General features: G+C 43.3%; 1 protein-coding gene across 2 annotated transcripts in view; it reads left to right on the top strand.

Annotated features, from left to right (window-relative positions):
• The first annotated feature begins 597 nt into the window (after positions 1–597).
• top2b (DNA topoisomerase II beta) overlaps positions 598–23,154 on the top strand; it is a 106,799-nt gene continuing 84,242 nt past the window's right edge. For both annotated transcript variants that reach the window (XM_080735131.1, XM_080735130.1), the window contains exons 1-4: positions 598–902; positions 12,429–12,647; positions 15,099–15,189; positions 20,066–20,129. In XM_080735131.1, coding sequence (XP_080591257.1) covers positions 861–902; positions 12,429–12,647; positions 15,099–15,189; positions 20,066–20,129 — 416 coding nt within the window. In that variant the 5' untranslated portion in view covers positions 598–860. The remainder of the gene's footprint in view (positions 903–12,428; positions 12,648–15,098; positions 15,190–20,065; positions 20,130–23,154) is intronic.

Here is a 23,154-nt window from a genome sequence, read left to right as displayed (position 1 = left end):
TTAGAAGCACAGCATAATACACAGCACTTAGAGTAGGCCTACAGTGTCTACACGGCTTATATTTGCGTTGGTCTCTGGCGCCCTCATGTGGTCACAAACGGTAAGTTTTCGGGTATAAGATAACTCTACTCCTATTATATTAACGCGTCGCTCCCCATTGGTCCAAATACCGGCATCTCTTGAAAACGGCCATTGCGATTGGCCGGCGCCTGTGGGAGCGGCCACGCCATTGGTCCGTTCCCCGGAGGAGGGAGGAGTCTCGAGCGATGGACGCTGCAGTTCCCAGGAAGCAGCAGCAGCTAAGCTAAAGCTAGCCGGTGGTTTTTAATTAATTATCTCAATGAAAAATAACATTTAATTACATTTTAACATCCCGGGAACAACCGCAGCCACGACGACATCATCACAACACAGTTTTTATATCACAAACCCCGCGCTTTAGGGAATTTTAACCTTTTTTAGGAGCATTTTTGTAATGGTATTTCTAACCAGCAAGCCGGTTAGCACGCTAGGCTAAAAAGCTATCTTATTGTTGGCTGGTCGCACCGCTAAAGCTAGCAGGCCTCGACTGAAGCCTGCGCCGCTCGAGTTTAAGCTCGGCCGCGACGCACTGCGCTGTGAGCGGCCTGGGGGTCCTCTGACCGCCCGCTGAGCCCCGGAGGGACGAGAACAATAGCAATATGAAAAGTAAACGCGCCTTTATTAAGCTTTAAAAAAGCCACTGAAAACACAGTGTTTTTCTGGAGGTTGCAGGACTTTTATTTGAACCCGTTGTGACCTAGAATAAAGAGGATAAAAAGACTGTGTCCTCGGCTGGGATTGTTGGGGTTTTCTTCACAAAGAAGAGGCAGAATTAAAAGATGTCCAACGGCGCTGCAGGGAGCGGCGGGCTGACCTGGGTGGTGAGTTGTGTTTAAATTAAACTTTATGTGCACTTTATTATTATGCGTTGTGTGGAGCTTAATGGCGTGTTTTTAACGTCTAAAACAGTGTAGTTTAAGATGTATTGAATGCACTGAAAGCCCTGGTACCCATCAGTGCATGGTTGATTTAAATTAGCATTTAATTACACTGTAATATGCGTTATTATACAACTACACTTTATAAGCACTTTATTATGCATTCTATGGACCTTAATGGTGTGTTTTTGACGTCTAAAACAGTGTAGTTTAAGATGTATTGAATGCACTGAAAGCCCTAGTACCCATCAGTGCATGGTTGATTTAAATTAGTAATTAATTACACTGTAATATGCGTTATTCTACAATTAAACTTTATGTGCACTTAATTATGCGTTCGGTGGAGCTTAATGTCGTGTTTTTAACGTCTAAAACAGTGTAGTTTAAGATGTATTGAATGCACATAAGCCCTAGTACCCATCAATGCATGGTTGATTTAAATTAGCTATTAATTACATTGTAATAGGCTTTATTCTACCTTCCCTCGACCATAAAGGCATGTTTTTAGAGTCTAAAACAGTGCAGTTTTCCATTAATTGAATACAGTACAACCAACTTAAGCCATAGTACTGCTAGAGCTCTGTGTAGTCTTGTGGCTCAGTCCTGTTAGCATCCTTTTGTCTCTGATTATAGAACTGTACCCAAGTTATGTTTGAATTAAACTTTATATAAGCACTTTATTATGCATTCTATGGACCTTAATGGCGTGTTTTTACCTTCTAAAACAGTGTAGTTTAAGATGTATTGAATACACTCACTCACAGGACACACAAGCCATGATAGAACCCATCAGTACATGGTTGATTTAAATTAGCAATGAATTACACTGCAATAGGCTTTATTCTACCTTCCCTCGACCATAAAGGCATGTTTTTTAGAGTCTAAAACAGTGCAGTTTTCCATTAATTGAATACAGTACAACCAGCAAAAACCATAGTAGTGCTAGTGCTCTGTGTAGTCTTGTGGCTCAGTCCTGTTAGCATCCTTTTGTCTTACAGAAGTGTACTTTCTGTTCTTCCCTTGTTGTTACAAACTGTTAATAAAGTGTTCAATCAGTTCAACACACAGCAGTTCAACTCTGCTGCTTCATAAACCAGTGATAATAAGTTATTACCCCATAGAGCCAAGTTACAGGCCTTTGTTTTGAACTGTGGGATTTAAAAAGCTGTTTGAGTTGTAGAGGGGGGCTTTATAACAGATCCGTTTAATGCATAACAACTTATGACAAGCTTAATGACCAGTGTTGGTCATAATAAGCTCAGTAGAACAGCACAATTATAACTACCAGTCCATAGTCAGTAATAAAGTGTCTTTGTTGTAAGTTGTTCAGCATAATTACAGGAGCTGATGCTTACTACACATTTAGAGCAGAGTTTAATACGGTTCGGCTCAGTCCAAACTACAGTATTAGAGGTTGGGGTTCTGGTAGTACAAGTAGTCGTTCCTACTACAGTTTACAGTTTAGGCATTTAGCAGACACTTTTAATCCAAAGCGACTTACAATAAGCAGGTAATGTCACTGCATGCTTAACTTAAATAGGCCTATCGTTTTATTAATATTGATTGATTGAATGCTTTATTATTAAAGTACAGGACAGGCCAGTACAGTTAACTAAAAGGATTTAAACTACTAGGAAGCTCAATGACTTGTTTACATTGGGGTCCCTCTGTACTCCATTCATAAAACATGAAATGAGTTGTGAGTGTTGGTAGAGGAGTTATTGGAGTGTAATAAAGTGTTATTTTAGGGTTATTACAGTATTTAGAACGTAAATACAGGATTATAAACATAAATGTAGCTGTGGTTTTATTTTGCTCCCAATGTTTACAAACATTTATAGCCAACAACTTGAGGAAAACCCTGCTACATCCTCAAATAAAGTTTCAGTGTCTAGACGTAATTAATGTGATATCTATTGTCAGGGCCTGAGGGGTCTTCAACGTTTGAGAGAGAGATGAAGCAGGGACCCCTTAGCTGAGAGAGAGATGAAGCAGGGACCCCTTAGCTGAGAGAGAGAGATGAAGCAGGGACCCCTTAGCTGAGAGAGAGATGAAGCAGGGACCCCTTAGCTGAGAGAGAGATGAAGCAGGGACCCCTTAGCTGAGAGAGAGAGATGAAGCAGGGACCCCTTAGCTGAGAGAGAGATGAAGCAGGGACCCCTTAGCTGAGAGAGAGATGAAGCAGGGACCCCTTAGTTGAGAGAGAGATGAAGCAGGGACCCCTTAGTTGAGAGAGAGATGAAGCAGGGACCCCTTAGCTGAGAGAGAGATGAAGCAGGGACCCCTGAGAGAGAGATGAAGCAGGGACCCCATAGCTGAGAGAGAGAGATGAAGCAGGGACCCCTTAGCTGAGAGAGAGATGAAGCAGGGACCCCTTAGTTGAGAGAGAGATGAAGCAGGGACCCCTTAGCTGAGAGAGAGATGAAGCAGGGAGCCCTTAGCTGAGAGAGAGAGATGAAGCAGGGACCCCTTAGTTGAGAGAGAGATGAAGCAGGGACCCCCACTACCTGTTCATAGATTCCATATAGTTTCATTGTTTGACAGCACAATCATCAGTGTATTTTGGATTCATGTCAATTTGTGTTTTCAGATATTTAACCACTTGTACCATCATTTAATAACTTGACCTTTCACCCTGTACTTAGTCTGCTCTTTTCCCCCTCTACACCAAACCTCTTTGTCAAAAATAGCCGATCTGCTCTTTTTTGGCTAAAGTTCTCCGAATATGGACGCTAGGGTTCAAGTGGTTAATATATAAAGGGAGAAAAAAGTTTCTATCACACAAATATTTGTTGGCCCCCCTCCCTGTAGTAACTCTGAGGACCCCTTAGGGGTCCCGGACCCCCTGTTGAAGAGCCTTGATCTAACAGAAACACTTTGTCTCTGTTGTGGCTATAAAGTCTAGTCTGTTGTGGCTATAAATGGTAAATGGTGCATTTATATAGCGCTTTTATCCAAAGTGCTTTACAGAGATTGTGCATTACATTCACCCATTCACGCACACATTCATACACCGGTGGCGGAGGAAACCATGCAAGGTACCAACCTTCTCACCGGGAGCAATTAGGGGTTCAGAGTCTTGCCCAAGGACTCTTCGACATTAACTCAGGGGGAGCCCAGATTCGAACTGGGAACCATTCGTGCTCTAATGACGGTTTCTCTACCCCTGAGCTATGCCGCCCCGGTTATAGGCCAGGGGACCCCCAGCCAGTGGTCCCTGTGGGGGTTCCAGGGGGTCCCCCACTCCAGACCACAGCTAAACCATTGATAGTACGGAACCAAATGGATGATGCCTTACCCTACGTGTCTGTAAGTCTTTAGAGTGAATGACGTATGACCGTATATTAAGGCAAGTCTATAATATATTATGCACTTAAAATGGCTTTATAACTTATGACAAGCTTAATGACCAGTGTTGGTCATAATACACATCACATAAGCTCAGTAGAACAGCACAATTATAACTACCAGTCCATAGCCTCGTCAGTAATAAAGTGTCTTTGTTGTAAGTTGTTCAGCATAATTACAGGAGTTGACATTAAGAGCTGATGCTCGTTTAGAGCAGGGGCATAGTTCTGCCGATTTAAAATGATTCCAATATGGAACTAAAACTTCCTATGATTGGCCGCTAGTTGCGCTGTTTTCCCCCCCGGCCGATCGCAAAAAGAATTGCCCTCCATTGGATCCCATTCATTTTCCCCTTTCGTTTTCTAACCTTAATTAACATTTTCATGAATTCTGTATGGTTCATATCGCTAGTTAAAAATTGCCTTTCAATCACCATCATATTCGTTTTGTCGAAATGTGGTCCAATGTATTTTAAAATAAATGATAAAGTTGCGGGGGGGGGGGGGGGGGGGGGGCGTGGCCAACTAAACTGTTACCAGCCGGCTGTGTTCTTCTTCGTGTGCTGTATTTCGGGAGGCTCCGACCACATTCTCCCATGTATCCCTGCGTTGCACGTGACCGTTGGCAGCCAATAGCATCTCTGATGCCTTTACAATTCTATGATGGCGACGTCCCATTCCAAGGGGTAGAAAGGGCCATTTGCGCTGCATAGAAACCAATGGCTTCACTTCATCCATATTTTTTTGCAGTCTATGGTTTAGAGCAGAGTTTAATACGGTTCGGTCCAAACTACAGTATGACGTAATTCAGAGGTTGGGGTTCTGGTAGTACAGGTCAGGAGTAGTTCTACTACTAGGTAATAGTTGTCAGAAACATGGCTGCATAGTAAATTACTCGTTTTCAGCTTAGTTTTAGTCTTTGAAAATCTTCTCAACGAATGCATTAAATAATAGGAGCTGAAACTAAAGGTTTGCTTTGAAGGAGTGTTACTCTCTTCTGCTTCCATGGTGTCTGAGGTATTGTGTGCAGAGAGGATGCTATAGCAGCAGCCCTACTGAAGCCCCTTTTCCACTGGCCCAACTCCACACCACTCCACACCACACCGCCCACTTGTGTCAGGTTTTCCACTACAAGGACATGGGTAGAGTGGTGTGAGAGTGGTACTAAAAAGTATCCAATCCAATCTCTATAGCCGGTTTTCCACAGGCCCAACTCCACACCACTCCACACCGCCCACTTGTGTCAGGTTTTCCACTACAAGGACCTGGGTAGAGTGGTGTGAAAGTGGTAGCCTGGCGGGGCCCGACGCTATATCTGTGTTCATTCCTTCCACAGTATAACGTCTGGCCTTTGGCCTATTGGCAGCTTGAAAAGTGGGCGGGAGTACTTGCCTTGACAGACAGACTCCTCTAACCAATCACCATCTCTCAGCCAGTCGGAAGAACGGCAAACAAACACGTCTTTTCGGCCGATAAACTCCACTAGCGCATCCTCCGTGTTGCTTTTTAATTGTTGTAATTGATTCCAACTCTGAAATAACTGCACTTATTGGTTGTTTTATGGTTAGAGCGTTAACTGTTACACTTTTTGCATCGCGAGGGCAGCCATTGTTGTTTTGAAAATGCTGCAGCCTGCAGCATGCATCTACGTCACCGTCTACACATGGACCAATCAGGGAAATCTTTTCACTTGTTGTCAGGAAGACTACGTTTGTTGTGCGGAAGCATAGTGCGGAAGCAGTCACTGATTGGCCCAAATCACAGAATAATCGGTATACTCGCTGCCAATCAACGGAAGTCCAGACGTTATACTGTGGAAGGAATGAACACAGATATAGCGTCGGGCCCCGCCAGGCTATGAAAGTGGTACTAAAAAGTATCCAATCCAATCTCTATTTGTTTCTTACCGATAGGGATACTTTTGTGTAATGGAAAATGTAGATAATTTTATGTGGTGCGGTGTGGTGTGGTGTGGTGCTAAAACTGCAGTCGAAAAGGGGCTTAGTGTATGCGTCTATACCTGGTGTGTGAGGATGCATTTGCACACTCACTTGTAAACCTGTTATGCAAAGTAAATACTCCTCTAAAGTAGAGTGCAGTATGCAGTATCATCGGCCCTAGCGGTTTCCTGACGGCCCTTGGCAAGTAAATAAAAGTTTCTTAAAGGAGTAGTTCACCACTTTTCAACCTATCTTCATATAATAGGTCCTCACTAATGTTCATGATAAAATATCACCATTTTTTTCTACTCAGTCCAAGTCTCCTTGGAGAGCTGTGGGAAGTTTAGAATCCATCGTCTTGTGACATCATCATTTTCCAAAAAGAAAATGTAATCAATATTTTTGAAAAAAATATTTAGATTTTTATTATCGTGAGAACAATGGCTTCCACTTTAACCCATTTAGGCCTAACCTATAGTTAGGCCTAAATCAGAATTTATCCTACAAAAACAAATAATGTTGCAACATACTGTACATGTACTGTAAGCCCCTCCCATACGCTAAAATGTGTACCCGGCCTGAATGGGTTAAAATAGCAACTTTTCAGGAATAGAAAGCCTGCAGTTTCTATAAGCTGGATTGGCAATCGATGATGTCACAAGACGATGGGTTTCTGACCTGCCCACAGCCCTCCTCTGAGAAAAAAAATATATATATTTTTGAGTGAGGACCAATTATATGAACATAGGTTGAAAAGTGGTGGAGTGCCCCTTTAAGGGTGGAGTTAGCTTTCAGCTTGCCTGACCCGGCCTGTGTGTTTGAGTGGGGAAAGCAACTGTCTTAAATAAATCACTATAAACACAACATGTCTGTGGATTTAAAAATAAGTCATGTTGTATAGCTGTTGAAATAATTGTCATAGATATTGAGGTTTGTCCATGGACCATATCGCACAGCCCCAGAATTTCCAAGTAAAGTAAAAAATAATATTAAAGTTTTAAAACTTGGTAATTAAATGGTACTCCAAGTGGATATGACCTTTTGGCAAGTAGAACATGACCTGTACTTGCCCGATGGGCAAGTGCCTCTGAGACCTTAGTGTCAACCCCTGATGATAATTATAAACATGATAATGAGTGGCTCATGAGTAAATGTAATATAATGCATTGTAATCCTGGGCCACTGCACCTAGGCTCTGTGTAGCCTGGGGACCACCCATCCTTATGGGGGTCCACAGCGTTGTAATGCATACTAAGCTTTATAGATCTGCTATTTAGAGACATAGTAACTTGGCCTGTGTGTACATAACAAAACAGTAGATTTGTGCCCATTTCCCTTTTGCCCATCATCTTGGAGTTTTCAGTTTGTTTTTGGTGCCCAAAAACAAAAAAGGGTCAACCAGGCTCGTGTGTGTGTGTGTGTGTGTGTGTGTGTGTGTGTGTGTGTGTGTGTGTGTGTGTGTGTGTGTGTGTGTGTGTGTGTGTGTGTGTGTGTGTGTGTGTGTGTGCGCCCAGTGCCTCATCATTGCCACACACAACAATGGCCCAGCGGGGGTGCAGTGCAGGGCTGTCATACGGGGGTCTCGGGGTGGAGCGGGGGGGGTGGGGGGTGTCAGGGGGGTGGAGCAGGGTTTCTCCTGCATCTGTTGGGTTCTCTGACCCTCTTTAGCCCCTTTTCCACTGGCCCCACACCGCTCCACACCACTCCACACCACACCGCTAGAGTAGGTCTGAGCTGGGCCAAACAGGGCCAAACACTTCATAATGACTGATCACTCACTGACTTTTAATTTTTAGACCACCAGGATATAGTTGATAAAAGTGATAATAGATTCTACTAGACCTTACCCGTTCGAAGATATGTGCTCCAAAATATGTGCAGAGTGTGGGTTGTGGGGAAAGTTACTGTGGTGCGTGCGTGAGAATATGTGGGAGCATCATAATGTAAGGAGCAGCTCATGGAGGAGTGTATATTTATGATGCAAATAATTTAACAGCAAATTTAGGTGAATAGCAGTATGAATGCGCTTGCTCCACATAGTTTTTTCATACCCGTTGGAAGATGAGACACACATCAAACGCACCTGGTGAGAGAGAGAGAGAGAGAGAGAGAGAGAGAGAGAGAGAGAGAGAGAGAGAGAGAGAGAGAGAGAGAGAGAGAGAGAGAGAGAGAGAGAGAGAGAGAGAGAGAGAGAGAGAACATTCCTAACTGTGAGAGAGGGGTGTGTGTGTGGGGCTACAGATCCCATGGCCTGGAGGAACGGACCGTAACCATGACAACAGTAGGGATGTTAATCGACGCATTATTGGCGAATCGACGCGTTGCGGCCGATTCGCATCAAAGCCCTAATAATAATGATATAATATATAATTGCTCTTCCTTGTTAGCATGGAGTCTGTTCTCTAGAGACTAGAAGCGGAGTGACAATAAGTTCCATGGAACGTGCGGGAGCGCTGACCGCTCGCTCTCATATATCCCCGGTGTGTCGCATTAACGTTAACGACGTGTAGTGTGGTTTGTGATCATCGCACACAACGGCGACGCTGCCATTAACAAGCGAGCTTTCGTGTCAAGCGTGCATGCAGAGGCAGGAGGTAAACAAAAGCATCCAGTCTGATACAGTCAGGCAAGTCAGCGCGCACTGCTATGACGCGCACATCAGCCCGGTCCAGCAGTGTTTCTCAACCAGTAGTCCGCGGACCTGAATAGCGCAGCATGCATGCGAATGCACAACACATGCAGGCATGCACTCGTCTCCGACACAGACACACACACACACACAGACACGGTCCTCTCACATATGGAAAACATTAACGCTTATAACGTTTTTGAACGATTAAAACCTTTTTTGGGGGAAAAACTTTTGAAAAATAAAAAAATATATATATTTTTCGATTTTTCGACTCATACTTTTTGAGTCGCGGTGAGCGTGAGTCGATCGACGCGTCGATTTCCGATTTTCTTTCACATCCCTAGACAACAGGCTAAGAAAACGCTAATAAACAGCTTTACTTTGGGAGAAATGAAATTCGGGCTCCGTCAGCGTTGGTATAATGCTAATGGCCAATACCATGTGAACTTTGGGATCAGTTGCTGAAGCGAGTGAATAGATAAACGTAGATAAGCGTGAGCGTTAGAGCGTTAGAGCGTGAGTGTGTGAGTGAGTGAGTTGTTTGGTGGTTTATCTGATAGATTGTGTTATAATCACTGTTATAATCTATTATAGTGTATTATAATTATCATAGTAATACATTAATACGGTATAGTGTATTATAATCAAAGTTATAATCCATTATAGTGTATTATAATTTAGGATAGTTGTAATGCAAATTTATATTGTATTACCAGTAAGACTCCCTAATCGGGAGATAAGCGACCGTAAGGTCGCAGCGTGATTTTAGGGTAAAATGTGTAGGAGCAGCAGGAGTCGGTGGTCCCTAGGAATTCCCCGTGAACAGCCCCGTTGGGGTGGTCATTGGTCATTTTAGCACTTTTTGGCGGCGGCGACAGGGGGTCCCTGGGGGTCCCTGGAGCTCCGGGGGTCCCGGGAGGGGTGGAGGTTGTGGTTTGACAGGCAAGGAGTGTGTGTGCAAAGTTTGGCATGGATTGGGGCAACGGTGGCGGAGATATGAGTTGGGGAAAAGTGTGACGTGACGGACAGACTGACAGACAGCCTGTCGAGGTTTTGGTAGTAACTGCGACCTGACGGTCGCAATAATCAAAGTTAAAAGGGTCAATTTGTTTCTTACCGATAGGGGTACTTTTGTGTAATGGAAAATGTAGATATTTGTATGTGGTGTGGTGTGGTGTGGTGCTAAAGCTGCAGTCGAAAAGAGGCTAAAGAAGGCCTGGTGGTGTAGTAGTGTGGTGTGGTGTGGTGTGGTGTGGTGTGGTGTGGTGTGGTGTGTGTGGTGTGTGTGGTGTGGTGTGGTGTAGTGTGGTGTGGTGTGGTGTGGTGTAGTGTGGTGTGGTGTGGTGTGGGTGAAGGACACTGTGTGACTTCATGTCCTGCCAAGTTCTTCTCCCACAGAAACGCTGCTAGACTTTGTCTGAGAGGTTTTGTTGTGCTGTTGACAAGAATACACAGCATAACTCTAGTGTATCTGAATGAAACCAAATGGGCCTGTGATACTGTCAGAGTTACATACTTGTAAGGGTCAATTTAGACCTCCCAAAAGGACCCCAGAGAGTCCCTGGACCCCACATTGAGGACCACTGGTCTAAATGGTCTGTTACTCCTTTTTCTTTTAGTTTGTGTCACCTTGTACTGTAGGTGGTTGTACTGTTAAAGGACCTACACCATGAATTTTCACTTTTTCTATTTTAAAACCTTTTTTTGGGGTCCCACTGGCACCTTCTATCCTCACAAAGTCCTATTTCTGTACATTGTGTCTTTCTCTGGTTTTGGGAAGACAGAGATGAAAAGCTTTCCACGGGTTCTCAGAACAGTGCTGTTCTGAGAGTTGACGCATGTGACGTCACACGCGTTTCCCGTTTTTTGTCAAAAAAAAATTTTTTTCAAAATTTTTTTTTTCAAAAAAACACAATTTTTTTTTTCAAAAAAACACAATTTTTTTTTTCAAAAAGTCAAAAAAAAAAAAAAAAAAAGAAATTTTTTTTTCAAAAAACTTTTTTTCAAAAACTTTTCTTTCAAAAAACTTTTTTTTTTCAAAAACTTTTTTTTTTCAAAACACTTTTTCAAAAAACTTTTTTTTTCAAAAACTTTTTTTTTTTCAAAAAACTTTTTTTCAAAAACTTTTTTTTTTCAAAAAAAATCTTTTTTTTTCAAAAAACTTCTTTTTTTTCTGGAAAAACCCCACTAGATGCGGCCGTTTTGGTATTGCAGCTGGAGAGCCTCATTATAGTAGAGCTAGAACAAACAAAAAGAATGGTCAGAGTGTTTGTTGAGGGTTAAAACTTGTCTAAGCATATATTTATACAAAAAATATAGTTTTAAAAGCATGGTGTAGGCCCTTTAAGTAACTTGAAAAATAACCATAAAAACCAACATGAAAAAGAGGTGATAAGATGGTGCATCGTGATACAGCTTGGGAAAATATGGTGATATTGTATTTTTCCACATCTCCCACCCCTAGCTTCACATCAGAAAGTGTCGCTCTGTAAAGGCCAATAATAGAAGCGATGCGAGTGAAGGATCGACAACAACGCAGCAAAAAAGAAACCCAAAAAGAAAAGTCTCTTTGCGTGTTGAGTTGTTAACAACAGTTATGACATGTATTCTAATTGCGACCGTAGGTCGCATTTACTATCAAAACCTGCACAAACTGAGTGAGTCCGTCAGTCCGTCCGTCAGTCTGTCTGTCACACCTCACACGTCACACTTTTTCCCTGCTTATATCTCCGCAACCGTTGCCCCGATCCATGCCAAATTTTGCACACACGTTCCTTGGCTGCCAAACTACAACCTCCAAGGACCCCCGGAGCTCCAGGGACCCCCAGATGTAAAAAATGACCAAATGCGCAAACATGACCAAATGACCACCCCAACGGGGCTGCTCACGGGGAATTCCCGGGGACCACCGACTCCTGGTGCTCCAGAACGGATGCAAAAGTGGTGGCGCCCCCAGTGGAGGACCCCCTACACTGCAGCTCACATAAAATGCCGTAACTCCGGCTAGGAGCGACCGGGACAGCCGGGGCCGGTACCTATTCATCCGCCTTGCCGGCGCGGAGACCCCACCCCTCATTTCTCACATGGCCCTCTTCTAGCGCCACCATGAGGCCGATTCTTGCAAAACACATTTTTGGACACTGCTCCTACAATTTTCGCCCTAAAATCACGCAAATCGGTACACAGTATGTCTACACTCATCCCATCAACATGAATCTCTCCCATATAGCGCCACCTCCAGGCCGATTTTTAAAAACACATTTTTGGACACTGCTCCTACAGATTTTGCCCTAAAATCACGAAAATCACTACACAGTATGTCTACACTCATGTCATCAACATGGATCAGGAAGATTTTGGCAAAACACATTTTTGCCCTATTTGTGGAGATAAGTGACCTACGGTCGCTTATCTCCCGATTAGGGAGCCTTACTGGTAACATTTAACAACAGTTATGACATGTTAACAACAGTTATGACATGTATTCTAATAACATTTAACAACAGTTATGACATGTTAACAACAGTTATGACATGTATTCTAATAACAGACCCTCTTTGAAAAAAACAATGCCGCCAAAAAGGAGGAAGCTAACGGGCGTGGCGACGGACCCAAGATGGACGGCGCGGCGGCCGGAGGCGGGAAGAAGGGCGGAGCCTCCAAGAAGGACAAGCTGTCGGTGGAGCGGGTTTACCAGAAGAAGACGCAGCTGGAGCACATCCTGCTGCGACCGGACACCTACATAGGCTCTGTAGAGCCTGTTACACAGGTAATACTGCCCCCTAGTGGAGCCTGTTACACAGGTAATACTGCCCCCTAGTGGTGGAGCCTGTGACACAGGTAATACTGCCCCCTAGTGGTGGAGCCTGTCACACAGGTAATACTATAGAATACTGACCCCTAGTGGTAACACAGAGTACTGTGGAGCCTGTTACACAGGTAATACTGCCCCCTAGTGGAGCCTGTGACACAGGTAATACTGTATAGTGGCCCTCTGGAGTGAAGGTGTAAATATAGTGGCCCTCTCCATAAAGTTGCCCACCGCTTGGAGCTTGGGCAACTTTATGATGGTGAGGGCCACTATATTTCCTCCTTCACTCCAGAGGGCCACTATATTTCCTCCTTCACTCCAGAGGGCCACTATATTTCCTCCTTCACTCCAGAGGGCCACTATATTTCCACCTTCACTCCAGAGGGCCACTATATTTCCACCTTCACTCCAGAGGGCCACTATATTTCCTCCTTCACTCCAGAGGGCCACTATATTTCCTCCTTCACTCCAGAGGGCCACTATATTTCCTCCTTCACTCCAGAGGGCCACTATATTTCCTCCTTCACTCCAGAGGGCCACTATATTTCCACCTTCACTCCAGAGGGCCACTATATTTCCACCTTCACTCCAGAGGGCCACTATATTTCCACCTTCACTCCAGAGGGCCACTATATTTCCACCTTCACTCCAGAGGACCACTATATTTACACCTTCACTCCAGAGGGCCACTATATTTACACCTTCACTCCAGAGGGCCACTATATTTCCACCTTCACTCCAGAGGGCCACTATATTTCCACCTTCACTCCAGAGGGCCACTATATTTCCACCTTCACTCCAGAGGGCCACTATATTTACACCTTCACTCCAGAGGGCAACTATATTTCCACCTTCACTCCAGAGGGCCACTATATTTCCACCTTCACTCCAGAGGGCCACTATATTTCCACCTTCACTCCAGAGGGCCACTATATTTCCACCTTCACTCCAGAGGGCCACATTGCATATTTTTTTTTAAAACAATATGTTTATTTTCTTTTTTTCTTTTTACATACAAAACAACACACACAACACAACAAAAGCAAAGGATTACTGTGATTATGGTAAGCTTACATTTCATATCACACTCACCATTCCCGAAACTTTCACTTGCCCACCTAAAAAAAGAAAAAGCAGAAAAAATAAAAAATCATATTCGAATTTACATATTTTTTCCATATTCGACGAATATTTGAAATTCGATTATTAATTTGGCAGCCTTATTACACAGGGACACACTACTGCCTCCTAGTGGTACCACCAGGTATGTTACACAGGGACACACTGACACCCTAACCTGACCCGCGTCCCAAAAGAGAGATTAGTACATTCACACTGGCACACAAACTAGTGAAAATAGCAGATCTTCAAGCTCACAACGTGAGACATTGAGCCGCGTTGCAAGCTTGTAGATCGGCTGTTGTCACTACTTTTTAAAACATTTTTGTTTTCTAATCTAATTTAATGTCTTTGATTTTAATTTAAAACATTTTATGTATGAAATACTTTAGAAATAAAAAAGAAATTGAATTTGTCTCTAATTCATTTTGTTTTTCTTTTTTTTGTCCTTTTTTATGTTTTGAATTCATAATAATGGAAAACAATGTATAGGAAACCAAACATATGTTGAGGGATATTTATTTACTTGTGATCCATGGACATCGGTCCTTGAGGACCCACTGTTTGGGAGCCAGTGCTGTAGAGCACTGCCCTCTACTGACCCACCCAGGTACTGCAACTACAGCCTTGGTTCCATTCAATTTAAAAGAGTAGTTCACCCCCAAAATGACTTTTTTTCTATTGATTACTCACGCCATGGAGAGTAGAGTTCAATAATATTTTTGGGTTTTTGTCACATTCCTAAGACAAAAATTTGATTAGAGTAAATTTTCCCCCATTGATTCCGGATGGGGACCCGTTTCGAAACGGGTCACCATCCGCAACGAATGGGGGTACATTTATTGTTATCACATTTTTGTCTTAGGAATGTGACAAAAAACAAAAAATATTATTGAACTCTACTCTCCATGGCGTGACTAATCAATAGAAAAAAAAGCCATTTTAGGGGTGAACTACTCCTTTAAAGGGACTTTTAAATCAGACAATTTAGGTGAAGGGAGTAAAATATTGAGGGGCAGATTGATGACATCGTTGTTTTAACAGTTTTCCAGTGCAGGTGAGTTGGTTGTCTTAATGATGTGATTAATAATTGCCAATTTTTTGGGGGCCCATGTCCTCACGGGCCAACAGTGATTGGGAATAGCTTCTTTAATGATGTGATTGTGAATAATTGCCAGTTATTTGGGGGCCCATGTCCTCACGAGCCAACAGTGATTGGGAATAGCTTCTTTAAAGCCACCGTTATATTTTGTCTCCTGAGTAAATCCATGTCTTCTCTCTCCTGTGCAGCAAATGTGGGTGTTTGACGAAGACATCGGAATGAACCTGAGGGAGATCACCTACGTTCCTGGACTCTACAAGATCTTTGATGAGATTCTGGGTGAGTTGGATCTACTGCTGGTTGGTTTATCCCATTCATAACGGGTACACATTATTGAGTATTATTATTTTATGCTTTAACTATTGAAAAATAGCAGATATACAAGCTCGCTGTGAGCTTGTAGATCTCCTATTTTTGAAAAATCGTGAAAATTTGAATGTTGACCCGATTCTATAAGTGTCTTTTGAATCCTTCTAAGGTTTTTTGAAAACAACTATGGGTCTGTGTCAGCACACCGTACAGTCAGCCACGGTTTAACATGGCTTACTGTAAAACGCCTTGTTTTAAAAGTGGGTGACGGGGCACCCAGGGGTGCCGTGATGGCAGTCCAGGGGTGCCACAAGATTATTTGATAATATTTGGAATTTATTTGGACACTTAAAGGAGCTATAGTCAACTTTTTCTTGAAAAAACGGATGCTAAAATAAAAATAATGTTTCGAAAATATTTTATAAAAAAATAAGCTTCATATATGTGTTTCTATTCAAAAATGAGCACAAAAAGCGTAAAATAATGATAAAATAATCATTTTGGCCATTGTCAGACCGACACTTTGTTTACATTCTAGTCTATAGACTAGGATGTAAACAAAGTGCCGGCCCTACAATGAAAAAGTTGACTATAGCTCCTTTAAAAATAAGTGTCCAATGATATTTAGTATAAATCTAAACGGTACAAAGTTATTTTCAGTCAATTCTAACCAAAATGGCTGTTATCTCAACGTTTTCCTCGCAACATAATCACTAAAATATGCTTTAAATATAAGGTGCTGGGAGTGAACATGATGAATATACTGTAGGGGTGGCTCGGATGAAAACAATATGTACAATATAACAAGTACAGGACGTTTGTGAACCCCTGGTCTAGACCGTCTATAACGTTGTTAGAGAGTACTTTATGTATGAGTTTGTCCTTGTGAGGGTCGTGTTGGCAGTCAGTCTGTGTGTGTGAGCATCTCTTCATCTCACTAGCTGCTCTGTTGTGTGTTCTGTGTGTGTTCTGTGTGTGTGTGTTCTGTGTGTGTGTGTGTGTGTGTGTGTGTGTGTGTGTGTGTGTGTGTGTGTGTGTGTGTGTGTGTGTGTGTGTGTGTGTGTGTGTGTGTGTTTGTCTCTTCATCTCACTAGCTGCTCTGTTGTCTGTTCTCTCTCTGTGTGTGTGTGTGTGTGTGTGTGTGTGTGTGTGTGTGTGTGTGTGTGTGTGTGTGTGTGTGTGTGTGTGTGTGTGTGTGTGTGTGTGTGTGTGTGTGTGTGTGTGTGTGTGTGAGCATCTCCTCATCTCACTAGCTGCTCTGTTGTCTGTTCTCTGTGTGAGCATCTCTTCATCTCACTAGCTGCTCTGTTGTCTGTTCTCTGTGTGAGCATCTCTTCATCTCACTAGCTGCTCTGTTGTCTGTTCTCTGTGTGAGCATCTCTTCATCTCACTAGCTGCTCTACTGTCTGTTCTCTGTGTGAGCATCTCTTCATCTCACTAGCTGCTCTGTTGTCTGTTCTCTGTGTGAGCATCTCTTCATCTCACTAGCTGCTCTGTTGTCTGTTCTCTGTGTGAGCATCTCTTCATCTCACTAGCTGCTCTGTTGTCTGTTCTCTGTGTGAGCATCTCTTCATCTCACTAGCTGCTCTGTTGTCTGTTCTCTGTGTGAGCATCTCTTCATCTCACTAGCTGCTCTGTTGCCTGTTCTCTGTGTGAGCATCTCTTCATCTCACTAGCTGCTCTGTTGTCTGTTCTCTGTGTGAGCATCTCTTCATCTCACTAGCTGCTCTGTTGCCGCGTACCGTGTGGAACCCCCTTTATTGGGTCTAAAAAGACATATTCAGCCACTTGTACGCATGCCTCCACCCACTGAAATCAAAATACTAAAATCACTCAAATTATAGAAAGCAGTAAATGAAAACATTTTAACACTCATCTTTTCTTTTCTCTGATTACAATGTAAAATATGAACCCTTGTTGTAAAAAAACTAAGTTGTCTTTTAACGACACCAGGGTTAGGATAATGATAACTATGTTACAACATTTACCACACACACACACACACACACACACACACACACACACACACACACACACACACAAATGGAACAGGTTTTGGCATTGATTCTTCATTATGGGAACCAGCTTGTGTTTTGTTGTTGCTTTGATAATCATGTTAACGTCTGGTATCACGGTGAACGTTGGAAGTCATCAGCGGGGGATTTTAACGAGGTGCAGATCCTTTAACGATGCTCCTGCTAATCAGGTGCTGCAGGTCTAATTATGACCCTGGGGATGATGTCGTTGTGGATCACATTTGTACTCATAATAAAACCACCAGGGGTTTGTTGTGTTTGTCGTCACATAACTGTGTTCCTCTGGAGCGTCTCTGTGTGTTGGTGGAAGTTCATTCTCTGTGTGAAGATGATGATCCTTTATAATTACACACTCACATCTCTCTGTGAAGATGATGATCCTTTATAATTACACACTCACATCTCTCTGTGAAGATGATGATCCTTTATAATTACACACTCACATCTCTCTGTGAAGATGATGATCCTTTATAATTACACACTCACATCTCTCTGTGAAGATGATGATCCTTTATAATTACACACTCACATCTCTCTGTGAAGATGATGATCCTTTATAATTACACACTCACATCTCTCTGTGAAGATGATGATCCTTTATAATTACACACTCACATCTCTCTGTGAAGATGATGATCCTTTATAATTACACACTCACATCTCTCTGTGAAGATGATGATCCTTTATAATTACACACTCACATCTCTCTGTGAAGATGATGATCCTTTATAATTACACACTCACATCTCTCTGTGAAGATGATGATCCTTTATAATTACACACTCACATCTCTCTGTGAAGATGATGATCCTTTATAATTACACACTCACATCTCTCTGTGAAGATGATGATCCTTTATAATTACACACTCACATCTCTCTGTGAAGATGATGATCCTTTATAATTACACACTCACATCTCTCTGTGAAGATGATGATCCTTTATAATTACACACTCACATCTCTCTGTGAAGATGATGATCCTTTATAATTACACACTCACATCTCTCTGTGAAGATGATGATCCTTTATACACTCACATCTCTCTGTGAAGATGATGATCCTTTATAATTACACACTCACATCTCTCTGTGAAGATGATGATCCTTTATAATTACACACTCACATCTCTCTGTGAAGATGATGATCCTTTATAATTACACACTCACATCTCTCTGTGAAGATGATGATCCTTTATAATTACACACTCACATCTCTCTGTGAAGATGATGATCCTTTATAATTACACACTCACATCTCTCTGTGAAGATGATGATCCTTTATAATTACACACTCACATCTCTCTGTGAAGATGATGATCCTTTATAATTACACACTCACATCTCTCTGTGAAGATGATGATCCTTTATAATTACACACTCACATCTCAGGAGGGTCCTGTGGGAGATCTTACAAATCTGTCACATTACAACCACACGTACGCACTCACGCACACACGCACGCATGCACGCACGCACGCACGCGCGCACGCGCGCAGCAGGAGCAAAGCAAACAGGCCTGTGGGGAATTGGACCTCACAGTTACTATCATGACTATCAAGAGTCTGGGCTTTTTATTGTTATATTTTAGAAGCAGATTGTTTCTGTTTGGGGAAAAGCAGGGATTGTTGACTGAGGGTCAAACTGAGTTCATGTGCTTTAGAAAGGACTGGTTCCCAAGCAGAGGGTGAGGACCCATTTGTGGGTCGCCGGCAATTTTTCATGGGTCCCTTGATTTTTGGTTTCCTACATTTTGTTTTTAATTATTATTTCAAAACATTTTCAAAAAACATTCCCAAAAAAAGCAATTTGTCATTAATTTCTTGAAGAAATCAAAGAAAAATCTAAGAAAAATACAAACAATTTTTTAAGAAGTAGTGAAAATAGCCGATCTACAAGCTCACAACGTGGTGTGAAGTGAGCTTGTAGATCTTCTGTTTTCACTTGGGTCGACGAGCAAACATCTAATCTCTCGTTTGGGTCTTGTGTTAAAACGTTTGGGAACCCCTGCTCTCTCCCCCCCTCCCCTCCCCTCCCCTCCCCCCCTCCCCTCCTCTGCTCTGAAGGACCAAAGTTTATATTTATATAATATAGCCGTTGTGGTGCGACACCGTCCAATGACAGAGCATAGATTAAGCATAACGTGATTGGTGCAGGTTGGTTTAACGAGGATAAAACAAGTTGTTTTGATATCGGAAACCCAATGAAATCACTGAAGGATCCGTTCTCTTAACTAGGGAGACTAAATGTCCTGTACTGTAGGCCTATGTAATGTACTATAATATAACTGTAGTCTTCTCGGTATGTACTAGTATGTACTGTATGTAATGTACTCAGGGTTCCCACATGAAATTCCTGGAAATATTTTGAAATTAGAAAAAAAAAATCCAGTTCTGGAAAAGTTTTGGAATTGATCAAGGGTCCTGGAGAAAATAGCTATGCATTGTCTTTGGTTATTATTACAAATTAAACATGGGCCAAATTGTCAAATATTAGAGGCAGAAATTGTAGCCGATCTACATGATCTAGCCGATCTACATGTAGATCTGCTATTTTCACAATAGAACAGTGTTATACAAAATTCCTCAACTCTTAGTGCTCGTCAGGGTGGGGGGGGTCCCCAGTTCAAACGTGATTATTCCGGGGGTCACGGCCTGAAAAGGTTGAGAACCACTGGCATACACTACCTGTCTTTGGGCATTGCGCATAGGAGTAAACGACTCGTTATTGAGCGTAGTGTATATATAACTGTAGTCTTCTCAGTGTGTACTGTAGGTTGATTTTAATGTGTGTGTTTTTATTCATCCTACAGTCAATGCAGCCGACAACAAACAGAGAGACAAGAACATGAACACCATAAAGATTACCATGGACATGTGAGTTATGATTGTTATTATTATTATTATTATTATAGTACTGCATAATACATTATATCACACAGTCTGTCTTCAAAGGTAATGTACTCACTAAGTTAATGTACTCACTAAGTTAATGTACTCACTAAGAAGTCAATGAAGTCCACCTCCACCAGGCTGCACACTGTACACTGCATGGGCCTCTCTCTTACTGCACACTGTACCCTGTATGCACCTCATCTGCCTGCTGCATGGGCCTCTCTCTTACTGCACACTGTACCCTGTATGCACTTCATCTGCCTGCTGCATGGGCCTCTCTCTTACTGCACACTGTACCCTGTATGCACTTCATCTGCCTGCTGCATGGGCCTCTCTCTTACTGCACACTGTACCCTGTATGCACTTCATCTGCCTGCTGCATGGGCCTCTCTCTTACTGCACACTGTACCCTGTATGCACCTCATCTGCCTGCTGCATGGGCCTCTCTCTTACTGTTCACTGTACCCTGTATGCACCTCATCTGCCTGCTGCATGGGCCTCTCTCTTACTGCACACTGTACCCTGTATGCACCTCATCTGCCTGCTGCATGGGCCTCTCTCTTACTGCACACTGTACCCTGTATGCACCTCATCTGCCTGCTGCATGGGCCTCTCTCTTACTGCACACTGTACCCTGTATGCACCTCATCTGCTTGCTGCATGGGCCTCTCTCTTACTGCACACTGTACCCTGTATGCACCTCATCTGCCTGCTGCATGGGCCTCTCTCTTACTGCACACTGTACCCTGTATGCACCTCATCTGCTTGCTGCATGGGCCTCTCTCTTACTGCACACTGTACCCTGTATGCACCTCATCTGCCTGCTGCATGGGCCTCCCTCTTACTGTTCACTGTACCCTGTATGCACCTCATCTGCCTGCTGCATGGTCCTCTCTCTTACTGTTCACTGTATGCACCTCATCTGCCTGCTGCATGGTCCTCTCTCTTACTGTTCACTGTATGCACCTCATCTGCCTGCTGCATGGTCCTCTCTCTTACTGTTCACTGTATGCACCTCATCTGCTTGCTGCATGGGCCTCTCTCTTACTGCACACTGTACCCTGTATGCACCTCATCTGCCTGCTGCATGGGCCTCTCTCTTACTGTTCACTGTACCCTGTATGCACCTCATCTGCCTGCTGCATGGGCCTCTCTCTTACTGTTCACTGTATGCACCTCATCTGCTTGCTGCATGGGCCTCTCTCTTACTGTTCACTGTACCCTGTATGCACCTCATCTGCCTGCTGCATGGGCCTCTCTCTTACTGCACACTGTACCCTGTATGCACCTCATCTGCCTGCTGCATGGGCCTCTCTCTTACTGTTCACTGTACCCTGTATGCACCTCATCTGCTTGCTGCATGGGCCTCTCTCTTACTGTTCACTGTACCCTGTATGCACCTCATCTGCCTGCTGCATGGTCCTCTCTCTTACTGCACACTGTACCCTGTATGCACCTCATCTGCCTGCTGCATGGGCCTCTCTCTTACTGCACACTGTACCCTGTATGCACTTCATCTGCCTGCTGCATGGTCCTCTCTCTTACTGCACACTGTACCCTGTATGCACCTCATCTGCCTGCTGCATGGGCCTCTCTCTTACTGCACACTGTACCCTGTATGCACCTCATCTGCCTGCTGCATGGGCCTCCCTCTTACTGCACACTGTACCCTGTATGCACCTCATCTGCTTGCTGCATGGGCCTCTCTCTTACTGTTCACTGTACCCTGTATGCACCTCATCTGCCTGCTGCATGGGCCTCTCTCTTACTGTTCACTGTACCCTGGACACCTCATGTCGTTTGAATGCTTAAACAGCACACTGCACGGTCCTCTCTCTTACTGTCCTCTACTACTTAACAGTTCCATCTCCCCTGTGATGTGGTTGTGAACATGCTTGTATTCAGACCCAGGCCAGAGTCTTCTGTCTGACAGTGACTTTGGAGAGTTAAAGAGAACACACATTAACAGCTGTTTGAACCATAGTGTTGTCACCAGTAGCGGCTCTTGGTGATTTTGGGTGGTAGGGCTAATGTAACGCCCGGGATTCGAACTCGGGTATCCCGTGTGGAAGTCCAATATCTTAACCATTGATCCAAAGGGATATCCCTATGGACTGAGGGAAATACTAGACTTTTGAGGCTATCAGGCTGAGGCAGTGAGCCACTCTGCTACATCAATAAATCCATCACACTATATACTATTACTAGCCATAGTTCACTCTGCAGCAACATCACATTCCAGATGCCAAGTTACAGCAATGACACTACTGTACTTTGTTATAGCAAGAGATGCACATGAACAGAAGTGCCCACAACAAACAGGGGTTCCACTGCTCCAGTGAACATTATGTTTCTATGTTCAGATAACTATCATCATTATTGGTGGAGTTGACAATACTCATCATTTTAAGCATAGGATTAACACAATCCTAAATTAAGGGTCACACAAGAATATCATGTACTTTTTAAACAAAATATAAGACCAGAACCAGACAACTAATGAAAAGGTTTGATTATTACAGCTTGAGGTGGACCTTATATTGCCAAAGCATTACATTATGATACAAAATAATCTCTGTCTCCCTTTCCATATAACTGCTTTTAAAGTGCCACACACACACACACTCTCTCTCTCTCTCTCTCTCTCTCTCTCTCTCTCTCTCTCTCTCTCTCTCTCTCTCTCTCTCTCTCTCTCTCTCTTCACCGTGCCACGCCACTGACACAAACCGAAGCACCAAAACACACGCACGAATGCGCGCAATACCGACGCGAACCCACGCGGTACAGACACGAATCAAAACAAACAGACACACGCACACTGTGTGACACACTAACGCGCGTGCGAGCGGTACCAACGCAAACGCACGCGGTACAGACACGAATCAAAACAAACACACACACACACACACACACACACACACACACACACACACACACACAGGCACGCAGTCACGTTGACAACAGCATCATCAAAGACAGGCAGCTTAATCCACAGCACATTTCCAAT

Source organism: Nannobrachium achirus (genome assembly GCF_963921795.1).
Source record: "Nannobrachium achirus genome assembly, chromosome: 10".
Lineage (NCBI taxonomy): Eukaryota > Metazoa > Chordata > Actinopteri > Myctophiformes > Myctophidae > Nannobrachium > Nannobrachium achirus.
This window is presented reverse-complemented; position numbering and strand designations above follow the sequence as displayed.